Source organism: Grampus griseus, assembly GCF_964374135.1.
Source record: "Grampus griseus genome assembly, chromosome: 16".
Lineage (NCBI taxonomy): Eukaryota > Metazoa > Chordata > Mammalia > Artiodactyla > Delphinidae > Grampus > Grampus griseus.
Genome location: NC_139010.1, coordinates 59,262,178 through 59,273,333, shown reverse-complemented (window position 1 = coordinate 59,273,333; position 11,156 = coordinate 59,262,178). Strand labels below are relative to the sequence as shown.

At 59.7% G+C, this 11,156-nt stretch overlaps 1 protein-coding gene across 3 annotated transcripts; it reads right to left on the bottom strand.

The window, feature by feature from the left end:
* Positions 1-240: 240 nt before the first annotated feature.
* Positions 241-10,325, bottom strand: LZTS2 (leucine zipper tumor suppressor 2). 3 transcript variants are annotated; one of them, XM_082674107.1, is made up of 5 exons: positions 10,236-10,325; positions 4,526-4,975; positions 3,246-3,893; positions 2,457-2,708; positions 241-1,634 (listed from the first exon to the last, which is right to left on the bottom strand). In XM_082674107.1, exons 2-5 carry the CDS (start codon positions 4,931-4,933, stop codon positions 951-953), a joined length of 1,992 nt encoding a protein of 663 aa, XP_082530233.1. In that variant the 5' UTR covers positions 4,934-4,975; positions 10,236-10,325; the 3' UTR covers positions 241-950. The 3 variants fall into 3 exon arrangements, with proteins under 3 accessions (XP_082530233.1, XP_082530234.1, XP_082530232.1); XM_082674108.1 differs by lacking the exon at positions 10,236-10,325 and adding an exon at positions 9,189-9,229; XM_082674106.1 differs by lacking the exon at positions 10,236-10,325 and adding an exon at positions 7,480-7,618.
* Between the last annotated feature and the right edge of the window lie 831 nt (positions 10,326-11,156).

Here is an 11,156-nt window from a genome sequence, read left to right as displayed (position 1 = left end):
TCAGATAGGGCCCTCAAGGGGGTCACTGTATCTAGCCCCCAGCCCCAAGCAGTGTTCTGTGCAAGGGACAGGATGGGAGTCTTTTCTAGTTTCTCAAACCCCAAGAGCCCATTTCATGTTGTGGTCCACTAGGAACTCAGATTTTCTGCTGGATTTGTCCCTGCCCCATCACCCTTTCTCCCTGGAAGACCTCCATGAGGGGTTAGGGGAATAGCCAGCAAATAAAAGAGGGCGTGGGGGTCAAACAAGTTCCCGTAATCTTTATCCAGCACACTCATCATTTTCTAAAAACAAAAATTTTTTTTTAAATTTTTTTCTTTGGGTTTGTACAAGAAATTTACAATGTGAAAAATATACAAGTGAAAACAAGGCCATAAACCTGGGTGTTGGGGAGGGGCCACTTGGTCACAAATACAAATAAACAAGACATTTCTGAGTTCTTCCTTTGGTCTGACTATAGCCCCCTTACCCCAGGAGAGAGGCTGCAGAGCTGGAACCTGGGGATCAGACCCCGCTCCCAGCCCTGTCCCCCAAAACGGGCAGGGTGGGGGCAGGCACATCTGGAGCAGCTGGCGCTGTTTGGCTCGCTCTGGCTGTGTGATGGGGAGAATGTGGAGATGAGGGAGCCCCTTCCTCTTCCCAGCCCCCTGGCTGGGTGGGCTGGAATGCTGGGGGTGAACGGGGTTGGCAGAGTGGCAATGGCAGTAGTTGATGAGTGAAATAGGCTGAGTGAGTAGGAGCCTCGGGGTGACAGTGAACACAGGGACCTTCAAGGAGTCTGATCTTGCTCATCCAAATCACAGGGCAGCCCTGAGTCCTTGAAAGAGGCCCAGAGGCCTGGATCACAGGGGACAAGTGGCCCTGGGGCCCTCCGACTTCGGGGCCCTCAGTGGATCTGAGGCTACCATCTGCATTCAGTAGACCTCCCCGCAGAGCTGGATGCCAAGGCCCTAGATTTCGGTGGCAGTGATCTCCTCCAGGCAGATGCAGGGAGCTGGCTCCGCCAGGCCCAGGTCCGCGAGTTCCCGGGCCTCCAGCTCCAGGCTGAGCTGCTGCAGCTCCTGCTCCAGCTGCCGGTTGCGTCGGTACATCTGGATGTAGTTGTGCTGCAGCTGCTTCTGGTAGCGGATCACCTGCTCCTTCTCCGCCTGCCAGGCCAGCCGCTCCTCCTCGAAGCTGTCCCGCTGCTCCTCGCCTCGCCGCCGCTCCCGCTGTAGCTCCGCTCGGAGCCGCTCCACCTGGGCCCGCAGGCTGCCCCCAACCCCGGCTGCTGCCCGCTGTGCCTTGGCCTCATCACTCTCTGCCAGGAGGAACGGGTCAGCAGTGGCAGGAGGCACAGGGGGTTCCCGGAGGCCGGCCGCCTCGGTGTCCAACTGCCCAGCTTTCTCCCGCAGCCGCTCAGCCTCCTGGCGGTGCCGCTGCAGCTCCTGGGAACAGGCCTCCAGCTCCAGCTCCCGTGTTCGGGCCGCCTCCTGGAGGCCCCGTGCCCGGCCCTCACTGACCCGCAGTGCCGCCCGGGCCTCCCGCAGCGCCACTCGCAGGGCCACCAGCTCGCTGCCCTTCTGCACCAGCTCTGCCTGAGATTCCTTCAGTTGCTGCTTCAGGAGCGAGATCTCGCCTGACTTCTGGCACACCTGGGGGTGGGAGATAGTCAGAAAGGATGGTGAGAAGTGTTCTCCCAGGGTGTCAGGCCCTGACATCATGCTGGGCATTTAGGGAGAGGTGGTTTGATCATTATACCCATTTTACTGATGGGGATAATGAGACAGCTATTAATTGGCTACGGTGGAATACAGACCCAGATGTTTTGCTTTCAAAGCTGGGGTCTTTAAACCATCACAAAGCAGTAGCGCCCTGGGGACTGGGTGGTGGCGGGTTTGGTAGGAGTGGAAGCAACTCAGGGCAGTGCCCACATTTCCAGTTGAGAGGCACTACAGTATCCTGGTGAAAAGCAGAGACACTGGAGCCAGACTGCCTGGGTTCAGACCTCAGCTCAGCCACTGACTAGGTGTGATCTCTGGCTCTAGCCTTTCTGGGTCTCACTTTCCTCACCTATAAAATGAGGATATTAACAGCACCCACTTCACAGGGTTGTTACGAGGATTAGAGGATACACTCTACATTACACGCTTAGAATAGTGCCTGTTGAGCAGTAAGCACTACATTCTCATTCTCATTATGGCGGGAAGGCAGTGGATAGGAACGTTACTGGCTACGTGCGCACTTAGACCAGACCAATGAGGAGACCAAATGTGGAGGCCCAAGAAGACCCGCACCCAGAAAGGGAGGTCAAAGGGGGAGCCTCATCTCACAAAGGTGAGGAAGGGGAGGCCCTCTGGGGGTGGCAGGTGAGGGGGTGTGGCTGGGCCCCTCCTTTCAAGGCTTACCCACTCCCCACCCCCACCCCCACCTCCCTGCCAAAGGCCCTGCTCCCTGCCCATCCTGGTCTGGCCCACCTCCCACTTGGTCTCCTCCAGCCGTGGCCCGAGCTCCCGCTGCTCCCGCTCGAAGGTGGCGCAGCGCCGCTCCAGCTGCTCACGTTCCTGCAGCAGCTGTGCAAAGTCATCCTGCAGCTGCCGCTTCTCCTGCTGCAGCTGGAACACCTGAAGCTGCAGCAGCTGTTGGGCCCGCTGCGCCCGCTGCGCCTGGGCCATGCCGTCCTCTCGCAGGGCCTCGCGCTGCCAGTGCCGCTGCCGTTCCTCGTACACCTATGGGCGAGAGGGTAGGCCTGGGTCCTGGTGGCTCCCCCAAACCTCAAGCCCTGGCCACCCCCAGCTCCCCAATCACCGACTGCCCTGGCTCCCGTCCTGGGCTCAGGGAAGGTAGATTCCATTCAATAATTACAATACCAACAGTAGCAGCTACTTTTACGAAAAGCGACACAACAACAATAACAGCAAGCACTTCCCAGGTGCCAGGCATTAGTCTAAGCACTTTACACCCTTCACCCTACTTACTCTTCATGATAACCCTGAGGCCAGGAATATCCCCATTTATAGATGAGGAAACTGAGGCTCAGTGCAACTAAGTAACTTGCTTAAGTCTGAAGGACAGTAAATGGTGGTGCTGTGTCAACCACTCTACAGTGTAAGGCAGACAGCTGGGGTGGGGATGGGGTCACAGTGCAATAGCCCGACATCTGCCCCTCAGCACAGACAGAAATGCTTCTTGTATTCCCAGCACCTGTGGATGTCCTGCCATGCCACCCCCGTCACTGCCACTGACCACACCCGGCACATGGTCACCTCGCTCTCGTCCAGACTGTCCCGCAGCTGCTGCAGCTCTGCCTCCCGGTCTCGGAGCTTTCCTTCCAGGACACAATGCAGCAGGGCCTCGTCCGAAGGGGGTGGAGGGGGTGGAGGCGGTGGCGGGGAGCGTTCCCCACAAGAGCTGCTGTCAGGGGAGGCCCGGGGACCGCTGCCCAAGAGCCCCCCGGCCATGCGGCCCCCCAGGGAGCCTGTGCTCTTGCTGGAGGAAGATCGGCCGCTGTCTGAGTGGGAGGGCCCAGTGGGGGCCCCTCGGGCTGGCCCAGGCAGTGCCCCCCGCCCAGGGCCGTGGGAAGGCAGGTGCCCGCCTGGGGAGCTGGTGGCTGGCTCTGCACCCCCGGTGCTGTAAGTGGGCAAGCTGGACAGTGAGTTTCGGCCGGAGTCGGATAGAGTTCCCGATGGACAGCTGCTGGCCCAGCCACTCAGTGTCAGGGGTTTGTCGGCAGCCGAGGAGGAGGAGGAGGAGGAGGAGGAGGCAGGGCCCCCAAACAGCTGCGTTAGGCTGCCTTGGCTTCCTGACAGTCCGGCAGCCCGAGGACCCAGGAAGCTAGGTAGGGATGGTGCCCCTCGAGGTTTGGGCAGCACTGGCTTGAAGGCTGTTGGGCGGATCACAATTTTCTCCATGTTCTGAAACGAGGTGCCACTTGACAATGGGGATGAGGCCGCCCAATCTTTCAAAGCCCTTATCATACCCCTGCCCTCCCATCTGGGGTCCCCAATCCCCATATACTAATAACAATTGCTCCCACTGGCTGAGGGCCTCCTGAGTGTCAGCTTTATGTCAGGCAATTTAAAACGTTCCTCTCAGATCATTACAACAGCCATACAAGCAAAATATTATCACTATCTCGTCCACAGATGAGGAAATGGAGGCTCAGCAGAGTTACGGGCCTTGCTCAAATTCAAACACATTGTTTTAAGTATAAAACAGTATTTCTAAGCAGCTAACACTTATCGAGTACATATTACATGCCAGGCACTAGGCTAAACACTTTACACACATTATTAGATGTAATTCTCCCAACAATCCTGTAAGAGTTGACCTATTACCTCCATTTTACAGATATAGGAACTGAGACTCAGAAAGGTTAAATGACTTCTCTGAGGTCATACAACCAGAATGAGGCAGAGTTGGGATGAGAACCCAGGTCTGGTGAATCTGGAGCCCACACTCCTCCCTCTAAATAGGTCTCCTAATTTTGGCTTCTCCAGGGGACCCCTGATTCCACCCAGGCCCCAAAGAAAGGGCTGGTCCTCACCTTCTCCAGCTTTCCGGAGACAGGGATGAGCTTTGGTGGGGGACCGCGGAGATGGGCATTGCGTGCCCGCTGCTCTCGGGCATCTTCGATGTCACTGCTTGGGCTGGGGGGTGACTCTGTCCGGAAGTCTTCATTGACGTAGGTAAAGTTGGTGCCAGGGACAGCCTTCCTGGGGGGCACAGCTGGGCACAGCGGCTCCTGTGCCTCATAGCCACCCTGCAGCAGCCCATCCTGCTGGCGGAAGAAGGTGGGCCCAGGGGGACCGTGATGGCGGGGAGGAGCCGGCCCCCCAGGGCAGGGCCGGCCTGAGATGAGGCTGCTCACGCTGCCCATGGCTGGAGCTTGTGGGGCAGTGGCGGCCTCAGGAGCGGGCTCCAGTGGCACTGGCAGCGTCTGCACAATGGCCATGGCAGCAGAGGCTCAGGCCTGGCCAAGGGCCTCCAGGGAAACCTGTGAGCAGGGCAGTGGTGTCAGTCTCTCCATCTTGAGCTCCCTCCCTATATAAGGTCTCGAGTTCCTCCTGGTCCTTTGTCCCAGGTCAAACAGCCCCCTGACATCAGTAGCAAACAACGATACCCTCCCCACAAGGCGTCCCCTCCGAGTCTTGGCAATAACCTCAATCACCCCTGGGCCCCAGGCCACTGCCCAATTCTGGTCTAAACATGGCTGAGGACTGAATCTACCAAGCAGGGATGATGACGGAATGGGGCCCCACAGAGGCCAGGACTCGAGTTAGGGAGGGAGCCCTCTCTACCAGCGCCCAGCACCAGTCCTTGGTCCCCTGGGACAGGTGGCCTCATTAGAGGCAGTCTGGGCAACCTCAGGGGTGCAGTCAGCAACTCAGCCGGTAATTAGGAAACAAAAAGCTAAGGCCAGGCAGTGCCCAGCCTCCCCCAGCTGGGCCTCAGTTTCTCCCAGACAGACAGGCGGCAAGGGTGGAGCTGGTCAAACAAGAACTCAGAGCTCTTAGGGAGCCCACAGGTACCCTCTGGGGTCTCCTGCCTCCAAGAGGTGGATGCAGGCTCATGCCTGTTTCCATGACAACTGGCCTCACCACACCCTATCAGTCGGGCCTAGAGAAGCCTACACAGACCCACTGCCAACCCTATGAAACCTTCTAGCTTTGGACATTCCCCAGAGTAACCCCAAGGGGATGAGGATAGAAGCTCTACCATCACCTCTGGCAGCTGCTCCAAGATCTCATTTCCCTGGAGCCCAGGGAAGAGGGCTCCACCTCCCCAGGCCCTGCTCCTTCCTGGAAGGGGACAGCAAGTCTCCACCCGGAACTCCCTCCCCAGTCCTGAGGCTGAAGACCAGGACTCAGGCATCTGCTGAAGTCATCATGCAGAACGGGAGCCAAGAAGTGGACAGAGAATTGCGTAGGAGTAGGAGTGTATGCATCTTACTTATTTGTGTGTGTGAAACTGTGTGTACAAGAGCATGAATCTGAGCACTGTGTTTGAAAATACCATGAATGAATGTGTGAGTATATATGTTTGGATAGATGCATTAGTACATTCAGATATACATGCGTATGTATGTGAACTCATATGTGCATATCTTACAAAAGTGTGTGTAAATAGGGTGTCTCTCTCAGAAAGTATGTGAAAGTTACAAATGCATACATAAGTGAATTTGTGGTGTATGACTGTGACTATGTGAGAGAATATGTTTGGTTAGATGTCCATTCATATATACATGAGTTTATGTATCTTACACAAGTGTGTGAGTAGGAAATGAGGGTGCACAAGTGTGTATAGAGCACCGTGTGTGCATGGGAGCATGTGAGAGAGAGGGTGAGAGCTTGGGTGGCACGCAGGGCCAAATGGGTGAGTAGGAGCCTGGTTTTTGTCACTCACTGGATTGTGGGGAGAGGAGAGACACGTTGAGTCTTTGCTTGATCTGCTCTCCTTCATTCTTGCGTGTGTTCCGTTAAGTCCGCCCCCACCCCCCCTCCCCGCTCAAGTCAGAAGATCTGGAGAAACCAGGGAGGTGTCCAGACTGAGGAAGGAGGAGCTGGGAGCTGGGGGTCGGGGTGACTGGTGTCCACGGAGCAGGGGCAGGGGCTGAGTCCACCCCACAAGCGCCAGCCCTGAGCAAAGCCAATGGAACACCCCCTCCTCTGCCCTCTCCCAGACCACTCCAGGGCCTGGAGGAAACAGTGGGGAAAGGGCTTCTTAGGGGGCCATGGGGGCTGGCATCTCTGTCTCCATTTCCCCACTTCTGTGAGCACAGAGAAAGTGGAAACTGAGGGGAGGAGACAGAGAGATTCAGACAGGGACCCAGAAGACAAGAGACAAAGACTGAGAGAGGCCCCAGGGTCAGGCAGACCCAGTGAGCCGGGGTCCCTGCGCGCCACGGAGCCAGGAGCCCCTAAACCCAGAAGAGACACTGAGCTGGGCCCTGAGAGCCAGACACCCAGGGAGCCAGCGCCAGGCGTCTGGAGAGCCAGGCCCAGCCAGCCCGGCTCCTGCTCTTGAAGCCCGAGAGAGAAGGAGGGGCAAGTGGAGGCTCCATTTTGAGAAGTGCGTTTGTGGCTGTAGGAAGGGAACCCCCAGCTCTCCCCAACATCCTTGAGGAACCGCTCCGGCACAGCACACACTCCCCCCGCCCAGTGGGGACTACTGAGGGCTGGGTCCAGCCGGGGTCCGAGGGAGGTCTGGCCGAGGTCCGAGCTCCCACAGACCTGTTTTGAGGGCAGAAGAGTTCGGGAAAGTCTCCCCCTCACCAAACTCCAAGGACCATCCAGCGGGATCAAGTCTGGGATCACGAGTTGCCATTCCGAGACCGGAAGCCGGGAGCCCCCAATCCACCCTCCGGAATCCATCCCCCTCCGACCCCCGCCGCTTCCATAAAGTGGGGGCAGCTGTAGAATGCCGCCTCCCCACGGGACCTCGGCCGTGCATAAGTTGGGGTCACCCCCAGGTCGCCTCCCAGCCCCGGCCCCCCCTCACCTCCACCGCGCTGCTCCATGCTCAGCCCCGGGCCGCCCCCAGCGCTCCACAGGCGCGCCGACCGGCTCCAGCCCGCGCGCCGCTACTCGGAGCGGCCCGGTCCGGCCCGGCCCCGCCTCCGGGGAGCCCCCGGCCCGGCCCGGCCCAGGCCCCGCCCGGCCCAAGTGGGCGGTGCAGCGCGGGGGAGGGTCCGAGGGGCGACCCCGCCCCCGGGGCGCGGATAAGCGTAGGCACCCCGTGTCACGCGTGTCCGGCGAGGCGCACGCACGCAGGGGCTACGTAGCGGGACTCAGGTTCCCTCCCTCCGAGGCGCCGCGGCTGTGTCTGGAGGCTCGGTCGGCTCAGGACTAGGCGGCAGCGGGTCACCCTGTACCCCAACCCGAGCCCCGGGGCCAGCGGCTGCTGACCATTGTTCGAGCACAAAGGGCCAGGCGCCGCGGCGGCCGCCCTTCCCCCTCCGCTCCTCTGGTCGATGCCAACCCCGCCCCCCCCCCACCCCCGACACACACTCCGGCTTCGGAGTCCAGAGAGGGAGGCCGAGGGTCAGCTGCCCCCCACTCTGGGCCCTGCGCCCCAGCACAAGTCGGGGGCCGAGGTTTGGTGGGTGCTTGCCCCACCCGCAGCGGGTTGGAAGAGGCACGCTTGGATTTGCGGAGGCTGCGCCACCTAGCGGCCTATTCGGAGAACACGCCCAGTCACCCCCAACCTTGGGGGGTCCCTACCCGACTCCCCAGCACTGTGCCCTCTCCCACTAGAGCCCAGGCCTCCCCCGAGCGCGGCTCTGTGCTCCCCAACCTTCCCTCCGAGTCATTTGCTAAGAGAGAAGTCATTGATCGAGAGGCAGCCCCTGAGCCCCCAAAAGTCACTGGGGTGAGCTGGTCCAAACTTACAGGCCAAGCCTACACGAGCCTCACAGCCGACAACATTCCACTGTCTTCTCAGGGTCAGGGATATTCTCACCCTCTGGCAAACAACACTGTCTTAACACCCACACGATCTTTCCCACATTCAGTCTCACACAGCCACAATCACACAGTCTGTCTCGTCCATCACAAGGTTCCATGTCCCTTCTTTCCATAATCTTCAGGCCAACTCACAGAGATACACTCGGTGTCACACGCCTAGTTGTGCACAAACACTCGGTGTCAGACGCCTAGTTGTGCACAAACACTCGGTGTCACACGCCTAGTTGTGCACAAACACTCGGTGTCACACGCCTAGTTGTGCACAAGCTTTCACAGCTCGAGTTCCTTCGCACCCAGTCACAATCTTAAATACACTTCGTCTCCTAAGTATGTTTCACACTGACAGTCTTATTCACAGTCACAAAGACAACTTCTTACACATACACGTTGTATTTCACATTTTAACACATAGACTTGCCCGTAGGGGTCTCTGTGACCTAGTCAGGTCAGCTGATGCCCGCACCCCTGGGCAAGGACAGCCTCCTGCCCCCTAACCCCGCCCCCCAGGGCCAAGGCCCGCCGGAGCTCCTCCGCCCCAGGAAGGAGCATTCCCCCCCTTCCAGGCCACAGCCCTGGCCGGCTCTCAGCTCTATTTTTAGCTCTATGGAAAGGGTTGTTTTTCTTTCTTTTTCCCTGTAAAGGGAAACATAGCCCAGCCACCCTCAGGCTCACCCTAGACCCTCAGCCTTACAAGAACAGACTGAGCCCCCCCTCCCCCGTGGAGACCCCCTCTGCTGGCCTTACCCTGATCCCAGCCTCCTGGGACACCAGGAGCCGCCTCCCCTTTCTGGCAGCCTGCCCAGAAGCTCAGGCAGCAGCTGGGCTCAGCGAGTGTGTAGAGGTGGGGGGTGGGGCAGGGAGGGAAGCCGAGGGCCGCTGCCCACTACTTCATTCCCTGGGGGCAGGGGGGCCGTCCTCCCTTCTACCAGAGGGAGATAGGCCCACTCTGGTATTGAGGTGATGTGTACGCTCATGCATCCTCTGGGGAAGGGGGACTCCCACTCTTGCATGAGTGGGCCTTCTGCTTCGGGGGTAGGAGCTCCCAGTTCTTCAAGGAAGAGTGGTAGTAGGAAGGGGACCCACAGGCGCTCCCGCAGCTGCTCCCTGGGCTGGAGGACCGGGCGGGGGCTGCTGTACACTGCCATCCAGAACAGCACCCCCTTCAGGGATACTTTCAGGGATGGGGGCACCATGTTCCGGAGAAGGAGGACGAGGAACCCAGGTAACCCCACCCCAGCGCAACAGTCTCTGGTCCTCCTGCGCTACCCCAACTCCAGGGGGCGTTGTGTTCCCATTCCTGGGGGAGGGCTGATCACCTCCAGGAGGAGAATGAAATACAGCCCGGCAAGATACCTGGCAAACTTGCTGAGTACCGCGGAGGGAGGTTCCCGCCCCGAGGCTGGGGTGGGGGGAGGACAGCCCGCTGGTGGGCGAAGCGATCACGTGCTCAGCGCCTGTTTACGTCTTAGTCTTCACCTGCGGGTGGCAGGGAAGCAGGAGCCTCCGGAGGTGTCCCACCCGGCCCGCCCCCATCCGCGGTCGCTGGGCGGCTCTTTCCTCCCACCCCCATCAAGTACGCGACAGCAGCGTGCCCTGCCCGCTGGGGGGGGTCCTCGCGGGCCAGTGGCGCTGCTCCACGGACTACTAGCGTTAACTCACTGGGCGCGTCCGCCCCGGAATGCACGTGTGTTCGTGTGTCTCCAGTACGCGTGTGTGTCGGGAAAGTTCGCTCCGGGGCAGTGTGCGGCAGGCGAGAGTTCCTGCACCTCCGCGGCCCCACCACTCACTCACCCAGCGCCACCTGCACCGCCGTTCCAGCTTCCGCCCGGCTTCTGCTCCAGAGCCGGTACCTCCTTGCCGCGGACCAGCCGGCTCCCAAGCCTGCTCCCGGTTGCGGACTCCCAGCGCCCGCCCGGCCGGGCTCGGTGGAGCGGGGCGGGGCGGCTGAGGCCGCGCCCCCGACCCCGGCAGGGGAGTGGTTTGCGCAGCACCCCCTCAACAGCCGACCCAGTACCCAGCCCAGCTGTGGCTCGACGGTGGCCCGAGACTGCTCCTCTGGCCTCTGACTTCACAGCTTACTGGATTTGGCTTTTGACTTACGAAGGGGCCAGTGGCGCGACAGCCAAGCTAAGCTACCTGGCTGCGCTAACCAAGTTGGCTATAGGGCTTTACTGCCACCCTCCTCTGCTTTGTAGGGAGCCCACCCTGGTCCACTCTCAGCCCACCCCCCAGACACAGGGGAAACCCCTGGGAATCAGACAAAGAAGGCTCGGGTTTCACCAAAACAGACCCCGCCCTTCCTCACACACACCTCGGGGCTGGGGCTGCCCGAGCAGAACCAGCGTCTCCCCCTCCCCTGGAGTAGGTGTCTGCCCAGGTGAGCAGGCTTGCCAGTTCTGGCCCCTACGGAGTATGGCCAGGTTTCTCTCAGGCTCATAAAGTTCCACCCACAGGCACAAACAGGAAGTTGACCTGTATTGCAGGGAGGCACAAAGGGCTCCCACCCTCCATGGCACTCAGGCAGCCTGTGATGTCTACAGGTATCTGGGCCATATTTGCAGCCTGAGTACTTGGGGAGCAGGAGTCCTGTGAGTTTAGTCCCTTCTCAAACCCATTCCCAGTAAAGGGATGGAGGACCAAGGCTGCCCCTCACAGGCAAGTGTGACAACGAATCGAGGACAAGGCTGCAAATCCAGCTGGACTCTGCTGGGC